This window comes from Mobula birostris, chromosome 9 (genome assembly GCF_030028105.1).
Source record: "Mobula birostris isolate sMobBir1 chromosome 9, sMobBir1.hap1, whole genome shotgun sequence".
Taxonomy (NCBI): domain Eukaryota; kingdom Metazoa; phylum Chordata; class Chondrichthyes; order Myliobatiformes; family Myliobatidae; genus Mobula; species Mobula birostris.
The window spans coordinates 125,531,915-125,544,812 of NC_092378.1; the positions used below are offsets into that span (position 1 = coordinate 125,531,915).

A 12,898-nucleotide genomic window follows, 5' to 3' on the forward strand; every position below is an offset into this window, starting at 1 on the left:
TGCAAAATTAAATTGTGGCCATTATTGAACTAAAATTGTGAACAGTTAGATTTAACAGAATGCTTTTCTTTTCCTTCTTTGATATCTAAAGGCAGCAGATTGTCTGACCTAATGGTTCAGTGGTTTATATTGTGATAAGCTTGTATTCTATTTGTATACTGAGTTAGCTGATTTTTTATTTTTGAAAAGGCTGTGGAATACCTTGCATTAACAAGGAGTTAATTCAATCTCGCTGCATCTGATTGCTGTCCAGTCTAAATAGTTGAAGTGTGGATTAAATATGTTCCCTCATTGTTGAATAATGCACCTCCTCTCCCTGGAATACAACATAATATATTGCTCCAATAGTAAAATTAGACATCAACTGCCTACCTTGAATGTACCCAGTGGGGATTCGTTGTCTCAAGAAGGTTGGGGGGGGGGGGGGGGGAGACTTGTAAGGAAAAATGAATTAAAAAAAAATGTTTATTATACTCTGCTCTTATATCATTGCTTATTAGCTGATTAATTTGGAATTTTAGTAGCAGGTTTTCACTTTGCTAATGCTACATTTTTCAGATGATTAGAAAGAGGGAAAAACAGGTATTGGAAAAAAAAGAAATCAAATATTGGGTGTTATGTATGATTGCTTTAGGAATTTGACAAACTGGAATGTGAATGTCAAACCTGTGTAGTTTCATTATTTTCATCCAAAAAGATTAACACTCTCTTGTTTAATTGTAACACATTTATCATAATGACATTATTTATGTAATTTCAGCTGTTTTGTCCAGACGGAGAATACAATGCAATAGCCACAACATTCTTTAACACTCCTGAAAAGAGTGTTCGTAGTTTGTTTCATGATTCTCCAGGTCAGTGTTCATTATGTGTTAATGCTTTAAAATCTATTGAACTACTATTACCATTTTATTGAATTCCCTTTAAATGGTGGTTTATAGTTTTTTTAATATATACTATTTATTTCCACCTGAGTTTTATAGAGCTACAACATTACCTAGCAACTCTTGAAACCAGATTAATGAAGGCCAGCACTCCATATGCCTTCTTTAACCACCCTATCAACTTGCATGGCAAGTTTAAGGGATCCATGGACGTGGACCCCAAGATCCCTCTGTTCTCCACATTACTACAGTCCTGCTATTAACCTGTATTCTGCCTTCATGTTTGATCTTCCAAAGTGAATCACTTTACATTTTTCTGGGTTGAGCTCCATCTGCCACTTCTCAACCCATCACTGCAACCTGTCAGTGTTCTACGACTATCTTCTACACTCTCTGCGCTATCCACAACTCCACCAACCTTTGTGTCATCTGCAGATTTACCCTTTCCCTTCCTCAACAAAGTCATTTATAAAAACACAAAGAGCAGGATCCCAGTGCAGATCGCTGGAGAACACCACTGGTCATTGACTTCCAGGAAGAATATGCTCCATCTACAACCACCCTCTGCCTTCTGTGGGCAAGCCAATACTATATCCACACAGCCAGGTTTCCCTGGATCCATGCCGCCTCACTTTCTGAATGACCCTACTACGGGGAACCTTATCAAACGTCTTGCTGAAATCTGTATACATCGCATTCACTGCTCTATCTTCTGAATTCTCTGAGGGAACTTAAAAGTAGAATTAGTTTGATTAGTTGAATGTTATAAATTTAAACCTGTTATAGTACTGTGCAAATGTCTTAGGCGCATACATCTAGCTAGGCTGCCTAAGGCTTTTGCAGTTTGTATTTTCAATGTGGAGTGGAGAGTGAGTTTGTAAATCTAGCTGAAGCAAAGGGTGTTGAGAATGGTGAAAGTGGAGCGCAGCAGGAGGGTAGTGAAATAGGTGGCAGAAGAGGAGTGCCAACAGTGGAGGGTGGCACAGGTGCAGTCACACCCTGTCCTGAGATACCAGGCAAGGTCACTTAGTTTATTGATCATTGCAGAATGTCTCTTGTACTTCCTGATCCTTCCCCTCTCCCTTCCCGGTTTCCAACCATGATTCCTCTCTCCTTGCCCCTTTCACACTCTCAGTCCACAATAGAGACCCATATCTGAATCAGGTTTATCATCACTCACTTACGTCATAAAAAAATTTTTATAGTGCAATATATAATATATAAAATTTTTATAGTGCAATATATGTTAAAGTCTAAGACAATACTGTATATTCAAGTCCAGTATTTACTTGATCTGTATGATGTGTTTTTGCAGGTTCATACAATCCTGTGACTCTGGGCTTGTTCACATTGAGTTACTTTTTCTTGGCATGTTGGACATATGGCTTGGCTGTATCTAGTGGAGTATTCATTCCATCTTTATTGATTGGTGCTGCATGGGGAAGATTGTTTGGAATATTTCTTTCCTACTTTTCAGCTGACCCAGTAGGTTTGATCTTGGTTCATAATCTTGAAATCTATGAACATTCTGTGAACTTTTGGTTATTTTCTAAAGTGCGAATTTCATAACCATATAAATGCCTTCCATTTCACTCCCGAGCTCTCATAGCAATTGATTAATACTTTATTAAATATATTTCAGGGTTTTACTTGGCAAATTTTGTATGATGGTTCCCTTCTCCAGAGATTCCACCTAAGCAGAATGTTTCCTAGTCAGTTTTGAGGTCTGGGGAAATTGAGTTTTGGAAAATTTTTTGCTTCTTCAGAAAGAAAACTATTTTAGTTGTCATAATTTTGACTGTACATCTTCAAGAAAGATTAGGTAAATGTATATAACATCCTACTGTAGAAGTGAGCAATTTAATAAAGGATGTATTGTGTAAAAACCCATTATTTGTAGGAATATAGCTAGCCTTTCAGTGCTAGAGAAAACTGAAACTTTCATTGAAATTTGACGAAGGAATTATGAAAACTATTTGATTTTGTTTTCTTGTTAATCTGTGCTATGATGCAGCAGATATTGCTGCTGCATCACAGCATGAGCATCACAGTTTGAACCTGATCTTTCATGTTGTAATGCTGTCCCATTACTTAGGTGCTAACTTTTTCTTCATTCCAATCTGCAGACTTGGGCTGACCCAGGAAAGTATGCTCTAATGGGAGCAGCAGCTCAACTTGGTGAGTATATTTCCTGAGCTGGGGCGGAGTATTGGCAGTTAGTTGAATTGGAAGATTTCTCACTAATCCCATGTTGCCATATTTTTTAAATCTGTTTGATGCTTTGCATAATCTACAGTATTCGAAGCTCTGAAAACAGTTCTTCATCCCATTTGCAGTCAATAGAACTATTTACAGTTCTCAATTTCTGACCCCCCCCCCCCAATCACGATATCCATATGATTTTTCTCTTCCTTGTGTGTTTATCCATCTTTCCTGAAATGTATTTATGTCATTAGCATCAATTATTCATTCTGGTAGCACATTTTACATCCTAACTAAGATTATTCTTTCACTCAGAAGATAGTGCCATGATTTGTGCCACCTTAAGATGCTGGAAGCCTTTAAACAACAGAACACTATCTCACCCCAAAAGGCGAGCACCCAGTTAGAAGTCAGCTTGATGCTTACAATGTGCACAATTATTTATCGTAGCCCTTATTTTGCTATTTCATATTCACCTTACTATCATATTTTCATTCTTTTTTGTTATGGAGTGTTGACCTTGGCCATTAATTTATGATTTAATATGATTACGACAGGAAAGGATGGCTTTTGTACTGGCTACCTCTTGTGAATAGCAGGGCTGTTGGTGTCATACAAGTTTGTGGTTCACATCTCTATTTTAACAGAAGCCTTGACTACATCTTTACCCTTCACACATTGGCTTCTATTTTGATATTATTTTGTGGTCTGAATTCATTCTTTCATAATTCTTAAAGCTTTTATTTTAACCTGGCATTTCAATATTTAATCTTTTCATTAAGTTACACCTTTACGATTATTATTTCATTCTCTTTAATATTAAAGGGGAGTTGAGAAAATAATTCATTCAGTAAGTTCTCTGAGCCAGAGAGAGGTGAAAGCAGAAGCCCGACTCGTATTTTAAAAATAGAAGTTCATGGATGTGTTTGTGAAAGAACAGTGACCTGCAATGCTGTAGATCAAGATCTGGGAATTTGAGTTGGCCTGAAGTCTACTTTTGGCTCATGACAAAACTGTTCTGAATGACTTCTATGCTATAGTATCAGCAAAATGACTTTGAAATCCTCATAATCAGAATCAAGTTTATTCTTACAGATGTGCATCATGACATCTGTTGTTTCGTGGCAGCAGTAAAGTGCAAAATGTAAAAAAAAATTTTTTTAAGTCAAAATGAAAAATTAAATAAATCGTGCAAAAGATGAATAGTGGGAAGTGTTCATGGGCTCACAGACTGTTCAGAAATCTAATGGCTGAGGGGAAGAAGCTGTTCCTAAAATGTTTAGAGTGCATCTTCAAACTCCTGTACCACCTCCCTGATGGTAGTAATAAGAAGAGAGCATATCCAGGATCATAAAGGTCCTTAATGATGGATGCCGCAGCCTTGAGGATATCCTATTAAAGATGTCCTCAATGGCAGGGGAGGCTTGTGCCCATGATGGAAGTGGCTAAGCCTACAACCCAGTAAGATGGCACCATTAAGTGGCGACTTTTTGTTTGCTCCTCCAATGCAAATCATCAAATACAGTGGATTCCTGTTAATTGGGACATATTAGGGCAGGTACATTTTGATCCAATTAAGCGGCTGCCCCAATTAGCTGAAGTTTCAGGGGAATAATAAAAAAGGTAAAGAAAAATAAGATAAGCTCAGTAATAAATTATGTATTTAAATGAAAAACAGTACAAATTAGAACACTCCCAATACTAGTGCAGTACTATAAAAATTGTATTTTAGTTCCTAATACTCAACAGAGGAATACATCTGTGTGGCATTCTTTTGACTGTAAATGAACAAAATCAGCACAGACACCTAATACAGATGACAGACTGTGTTTGTACAGTGATTTCAATGATTGCATTCTCCAAATCTTCATTTTTATTGTAACGTTCAAGATGATTGTTGATCCCTTCAAATTCTTTGTAGTTTTTAAAGTAGTGAAATCATTTCAGTTTCACTCCCGGCCATTTCTGGTATCAGTAAGCCTGAATGCTGGAAACTGCTGTACGCAAAACAGTTCTGAATTGTCTTTTTGCTAACTATCAGTGACAAAATCAAGCACATGCAACTGTCGCTATTTGAAAACTATTTATACAATCTCACTCGCTGTTCACTTAGCCTTCGATCACATGGACAATAGTAATACCTACATCGGGTTGCCATTTATTGACTACAGCTCTGCGTTCAAAATAATCATACCCTCAGTAACCAAACTGAATCTGCAACTGGATTCTTGACTTTATTACCGGGAGACCATAGTCTGTGCAGATCAGAAATCACATCTCCTTCTCGTTGACTATCAGCACTGGCGCACCTCAAGAATGTTTGGTTAGTCCGCTGCCCTGTTCTCTGTCCACCCATAACTGTCTGGCTAGGCAGAGCTCAAATGTCATCTATAATTTTGAATTTCACACAAGGAGTGAGATAGATTATTGGTTGAGTGGTGCTGAAACAACAACCTTGCACTCAACCTCAATAAGTCCAAAGAATTGATTGTGAACTTAAGGAAGAGGAAGTTAAAGGAACACCCACCAGTCCTCATCGAGGGATCAGAAGTGGAAAGGGTGAGCAGTTTCAAGTTCCTGGGTGTCAGCATCTCTGAGGATCTATCATGGGTCCAATGTATTGATGCAATTACAGGAACTTGAAGCTACAGTATATTTCATGAGTTTGAGAAGAATTGGTATGTCACCAAAGAGACTCACACATTTCTACCTTTGAGAGTATTCTAACTGGCTGCCTCATGGTCTAGTATGGAAGGGCCACCGCACAGGATTGAAAAAAAGCTGCAGAAAGTTGTAAACTCTGCCAGCTGATGGGCACTAGCCTCCCCAGCATCCAGGGTACCTTCAAAAGGCGATGCCTCAAAAAGGTGACCGTCATCACTCAGGACTTGCCCTCTTCTCATTGCTACCATCAAAAAGGAGATGCAGGAGCTTGAAAACACGTACTCAATATTTCATGGACAGCTTTTTCCCCCTCTGCCATCAGATTTCTGAATAGACAATGAGCCTTTGAACAATACCCCAGTATTTTTGTCCTACTGCACTGCTTTTAAATAAATAAAGCAATTTATTTCTTATTATGTATTGCAGTGTACTACTGCTGCAAGACAACAGATTTTGTGACATATGCCAGTGATATTAAATCTGATTCTGATACAACCCTCTGCAACTCCTTTTGATCCTGTGCAGTGTGCCTCCATACAAGGCTGTGATGCGTCCTGTCAGAATACTCTCCACAGTATGTCTAGAAGTTTGCTAAAAAAATTACCAAATCTCCTCACATTCCTAATGAAGTAAAGCTGCTGGCCTGCCTTTTTTTGTAATTACATCACTATGTTGGGTCCAGACCCTTTGAGATCCAGACCCTAGGAACTTGATGCTGCTCACCCTTTCCATTACTGACCCCTTAGTGAGGACTGATGTGTGTTCTGACCTCGCCTTTCTGAAATCCACTTAGTCTTGCTGATGCTGAATACAAGGCTGTTGTGAAACCAGTGAATCAATTCTCACTCGCGCATACCTCTTTGTCACCAGTGGTGTTATTGGCAAATTGAAGATGGCATTTGACCTGTGCCTAGCCACACGGACGTGAATGTTTAGAAAGTAGAGCAGTAGGCTGCACACACATCCTTGAGGTGATTCTGTGTTGATTGTCAACAAGGAGGAGATGTTATTATCGATCTGCACTGACTGCTGTCCTGATGAAGAAGTCAAAGATGCAGTTGCAAAGGATCCTAACAAGTATTTGGGCCTCCTGAATGTGGTGATGATCAAGTAGATAGGGATTCTCTGGATGACTTGAACTCTTGAGTTGTTAGAGCTGCACTAAGTGAAGCGCATCGTCCTTCTAATGTGCACCTTAGATAGTTTGGAAAGGCTTTGATAAAGTCAATTACATGCATTTATCTGGCTGGTTCAGTTTTTTGGATTGAGTTCCTGATCATTGCTGGCACCATCCCACACTCAGGATGTTGATCATCAAGATTTTAGCAATGGCAATGTCATTGAATGCCAGCATTTGGTATTAGTGTGGGGTCAATAGTGTTTGCTCAAACTGAATGTTTAATGATTAAAAATAAAATATAAAATATTTTTCAGTATTGTCATAGTCACATAGTTTCTGTTTGAATTGAAATAGCAATTATGTGTCAAAATTGTTCTTAATATTAATAATCAAATAATTTACATTTTTTAATGTCAATAACTGCATGGTCAATATGACTATTAACAGCTGAGCAATTTAATAAATAATTATGAAAGTGTGAATAGTAATTGAATGTTTAAGCTCTTTAATCTTGAGAAAAAGATGAGTTTCTATTTTAAAGAAACTTGTTAATTGCCTCTGATTGGGAGATTGCCTGTTGGAGCTGAAAATAATGTATAGTTGCTAAGCTTAAAAGTCTCTAGCAGATGAAAGAAAAACTTGTCATTTTAATCACCTTTGAGTAAAAGAAGGACCCAGATTAACAATGTAACTGAATCAGATAGGAGCCAAATACAATTGCTTTGAATGTGTGGAAAAACTGCATATAAAATGCAGCTGAGCTTGAATTCTATCGCTTTCCTTTGACAGGGGGCATTGTGCGAATGACACTGAGCTTAACGGTCATCATTGTGGAAGCTACTGGAAATGTGACATATGGACTTCCCATCATGTTGGTGCTGATGACTGCCAAAATATTTGGGGATTTCTGTATTGAGGTGCCTATTTTTGTAATACTTCAAATGTTTGAGTGTGGATTGTATAAACATAGAATATTTTCTCAATTAACACCTCAGTTTGTAAAGAAAATAAAGCTTTGTTTAGGTAAGTTATTTTTCATGCACTGTGTTGTTTCCATTGAGTGCTGAGAAAATTAAACTTAACCTTTGCCTGGATGTAAAATTAAAACCTGGCTCAATCACATAGATTTGTTTAATACATAACCTGACTGATATCTGACACATGGAATTTAGTTTGAGTTAGATATTTTTGCTGTACAGTTAAATATTGAGAAACAGGAACTGCTTGCTGTCCTACCTGCACTTCTCTGGCTGGTTCTTTTTTTAATGAGCCAACTTATACTGATGCAACTCATATCCCATGGCCTTAATTTTGTTTGATACTCAGTGCAACACAGACCATAGTTAGATCCTGTTAGGTTCAGGTCAAGTAGACCAGATCTATAGGTTCTTTTGTGCTGTGGTTTAAACAGCACTAAAAATAATATCCATAGCATTTTGCAGTAAAGCAACACTGTGTTCCTGTTTTCAATGTGACTGCCCAGTCAGATGAGATAGAACTCTTGAGGTTGGTGTGATTCAGATAGGACCAATGTGGTGTGGTGACACACTAGTTGGTGTTAAAGCCTTCTTTGTAACTTTAAGGATGTGGATTGATCCTGACTTTGGACACTTTTTAAAAAAAAAAAGTTTGCATGTTCATTGTGTGATGATGTGTTTTTCTGCCTGTGATCGTAAATTACCCCTTAATGCAGGGTAAGGGTGGAATCCAAAGGGTGTTGATGAGCATGTAAGAAAGAACTAGAAATGTGTAGAGGGGAAATAAGATTTTTGGGATTGTTCTATTGGGAGCCAACAACCCTCCCAATGGGCTTGATGCCCATGGGAGGGAGCATATTCTTCATGATTAATTCACCATAATGCACAGACGTGATAGTCTGGCTCAGTCCTGTTCACCTGACTTGGAATCTCGTGGCCAAGTGTCATCCATTTTATCTGCTGAGGGAGCTTTCTGCTGTCATCCTGGTTGTGGTCCACATTCCGTCTCGGGCCAACGTCAGGCAGGCACTAGGGAGCTGAGCACTGTGATCAACAGTTGTGAAACAGCACACTCTGATGCCTTCCATATCATTGAGGGGGATTTCGACCAGGCTAGCTTGAAATATCTGAACAACTACCACCAACATAACATCTGTGGAACCAGAGAGCCAACACATTTGACCTTTGTTATACTACCAGCCATCTCATGCCTGCACTTTGGAAAGTCTGATAACCTGGCTGTACCTCTACTCCCAGTGTATGACCAGAAACTTAAGATCACAGCTCCAGCTGGTGAGGACCAAGAAGATATGATCAAAGTAGGCAGAGGCCTTACAGGACGACTTTGAGTTGGTGGACTGGAGGATATTCAGGAATTCCTCTTTGGATCTGAATGAATATGCCATAGTTGTCACCAACTTCATCAAGACCTGTATGTGTGCCTTCGAGAACATACTGGACATGCCTAATCCAAAACTGTGGATAAACCAGGAGATTCATATTCTGCTGAGGGCTTGACCTGTGTGTCGCATTCAAGACTGGTGATCTAGAACTATACAAGAAATCCAGGTATGACCTATGGAATACTATTTTAAGAACAAAAAGCAATTCTGGTTGAAGTTAGAGATGGAATTGAATGCACTTCAGCTCAGTCAGGGTTTGCAGGTCATTACTTCTTACAAGGCTAAAATTAACATCGTGAATGGCTTTGATTCTTCACCTGCAGATGAGCTGAGCACCTTTTATGTACACTTTGAGAGGGAGAATAAAGCTACGTCTGTGCAAATCCCTGCAGTATCTGGTGACCCTGTAATCTCTTGTCTTGGAGGCAGATGCCAGAACATTGGTTATGATGGTGAACCCTTGCAAGGTGTCAATCCCTGATGGTGTACCTGGTGGGACCCTGAAACCCTGTGCCAACCAACAGGCTGCAGTGTTCGAGGACATCTTCAATCTCTCACCTGCAGTCAGAGGTTCCCACCTGCTTCAAAAGGGCAACAATCGTATGAGTGCTCAAGAAGAGCAGGGTGAGTTGCTTCAACAACTATTGCCCATTTGCACTCACATCTACTGTGATGAAGTGCTTTGAGAGTTTGGTCATGGCCACAATAAGCTCCTGCCTGGGCCTGGACCTGCTGCAATTTGCTATCGCCACAATGGGCATTAGCCTTCCTGGCCCTCCACTCTGTCTTGAATCACCTGGACAACAGCATTACCTACGTCAGGCTGCTGTTTATTGATTACAGCTCAGTGTTCAATACTACCATAAACAAGCTTCAAAAACTGGGCCTATGTAACCAGATCCCTGACTTTCTATTTGGCAGATCATAGTCAGTGCAGATCAGAAATAACGTCTCCACCTCACTGACAATCAACACTGACGCATCAAGGATGCATGCTTAGCCCACTGCTCTACACTCTCGACACCCACGACTATGTGGCTAGGAACAGCTCAAAAGCTATCTTTAAATTTTCTGATGACACAACTATTGTTGGCAAAATTTCAGATGGTGTCGAGAAGGCATTCAGGAGTGAAATAGTTAGCTGGTTGAATGGTGTTGAAACAACAACCACACTAGGGTCAGTAATATTAAGGAATTGATCGTGGACTTCAGGAAGGGGCAGTTGACAGAACACACCCTTGTTCTCACTGAGGGATCAGCAGTGGAAAGGGTGAGCAGTTTCTTCAAGATTCTGTGTGTCAACATCTCTGAAGGCCTATACTGGGCCCAACATATTGATGCAGTTATAAGTAAGGCACAACCGCGGCTTTATTTCATTAGGAAAGACAGATGTTGTCTGGTATGGAGGGGCCACTGCACAGAATCGAAAAAGAAGTTACAGAAAGTTGCAAAGTCAGCCAGCTCCATCATGGGCATTATCCTTATCGACATCGAGGACATTCTTCAAAAGGTGATATCTGTCATTAAGGATCCCCATTTCTTATTGCTACCATCAAGGAGGGACAAGAGACTGAGGGCACGCATTCAAACATTTTAGGAACAGCTTCTTTCCCAGTGGCATCAGATTTTTGAATGGACATTGGATCCATGTACACCAGCTCACTCTGAGCCCTGCTGAAGGGTCTCGGCCTGAAAGTCTTTTCCATAGATGCTGCCTGGCCTGCTGAGTTCCTCCAGCATTTTGGATGTGTTGCTTACAGTCTCTCACTACTTTTTTTTTGCTTCTTGCAAAGTAATTAATATTTTTAACATATTATTGTAATTTATAGTGTTTTTATATTATGTATTGCTGTGTGCTGCTGCAGCAAAGCAATATATTTCATGACATTTGCCAGTGATAGTAAACCTGTTTCAGATCCTGATCCTGCCTTCCTTTTATGTTATAATAAGCAGTCAGATGAGTAGTTGCCTTAACTGAGGCATCAATCTGGTGAGTTATTCTTGGAGGAGAAATGGATGTTTTTTTCCCTGTTGTTTATAGATGTGTTCTTGAAAAATAATTGAGAGTAAAGACTTATGCCAGTCTTTTCATAGGTATTCCTGAACATAATTCAGTGCATAGCAGGATTGCATGATTCAAAGTAGTGATTAATGTAGGCCTCTTTTCCTCATTTTTTGAAAAATGTTACTTTTACACTGAAAACAACGTTTAATCCTCAAAATAGGTCATACAGATGGGATTACTATATGGGATACAAGTGGATTCACTGGCCTTTTATTATTCCTTGTCATATTATTTTCTCTCATGAATTCACAAATATGAGCTGCCAATTTTTTTCCTCTAGTCATCTATTTTGTATTCCATAATCAGAACGTGAATATATGTATGTAGGCTGAGGAGGAGTCTTGAAATTCCATTCTATTAATGTAGTGGGCATTCCGTAGTTCCCAGTACTGCTCACAGAGAATCAGTAAAAATGTACAAAAGACTTAATATCTGAAATAAAGGTGAATGCATTGAACAAAATGGATTTAATGAGCATGATGGATTTTATAAGCACCGATGATTAGCTGCCTGGAAAAAGTCTACCAATTTAAGTAAATATGATTGAGTGACACGCATGGGACAATTTAAAATCTGACTAAATTAGAACTGGTTTTGGCTTTCATCCTTGTGAGTAAACAAAGTGCATGTGGCCATAAATAAAATGTCTATTTCTATCCTGTTTGAAAGGAATGCATTCAGCATTTAAGGATTGGGATGTAAAGCTTTAAAAATTAGTAGATGGTTTATTTTTAAATTGTAAATGTACACTTCTGAAAATAGTGCTGTTCTATAGTTTAATCCCAGTCATAAAGCAAGGAAACAAGCCTTCTGATGATTGGACATCAATTTACACTAATCCACTCCCTCTCTTTCCATTCTTCCCACATTGTTACCAACTCGCCACAGATCCTATATTTACCTGCACATAGAAACATAGAAAATAGGTGCAGGAGTAGGCCATTCGGCCCTTTGAGCCTGCACCGCCATTCAGTATGATCATGGCTGATCATCCAACACAGAACCCTGTACCTGCCTTCTTTCCATACCCCTGATCACTTTAGCCACAAGGGCCATATCTAACTCCCTCTTAAGTATAGCCAATGAACTGGCCTCAACTGTTTCCTGTGGCAGAGAATTCCACAGATTCACCTGTGTAAAGGAGTAATTCACACCAGGGGTAATTTACAATGATCAATTAACCTACCAACTTGCATGTTTTGAAGAAGTAGGAGCGAATCGGATCTCTTAGAGAGATATCCATGCAATCACGGACAGAATGTGCAACTTCCCTATGCACAGTGTCAGAGCTCTGTTCTGAACCTGTGTTGCTGAACTGTGAGGCAGGAGCTCTACTCACATCACTTTTGTGCTGAGTGGTACAGTTATTAATGCAAGCTCTTAAGTGTTGAATTCTACTTTAAGATTAGTATGAGTTAGATATTTATCCCATACTAACAAAAAGTAAATAAAGATCACATTTGGAGGTGGAATATATAATCTTAGCGAGAACATCAGTCTCATTCACTTGAGGGGATTCTCACTGTGGTTGTTGAGCACTCAGTTCCTTGTCATTTTTAATTCTAGCAATGTTCATTTATGGA

The 12,898-nt window shown here is 39.1% G+C and overlaps 1 protein-coding gene across 2 annotated transcripts in view; it reads left to right on the forward strand.

Moving 5' to 3' along the window:
* clcn7 (chloride channel 7) overlaps nucleotides 1-12,898 on the forward strand; it is a 71,170-nt gene that overhangs the window by 41,235 nt on the left and 17,037 nt on the right. For both annotated transcript variants that reach the window (XM_072268758.1, XM_072268759.1), the window contains 4 exons: nucleotides 761-854; nucleotides 2,200-2,369; nucleotides 3,011-3,062; nucleotides 7,660-7,787. In XM_072268758.1, the coding sequence (XP_072124859.1) occupies nucleotides 761-854; nucleotides 2,200-2,369; nucleotides 3,011-3,062; nucleotides 7,660-7,787 (444 nt within the window). The remainder of the gene's footprint in view (nucleotides 1-760; nucleotides 855-2,199; nucleotides 2,370-3,010; nucleotides 3,063-7,659; nucleotides 7,788-12,898) is intronic.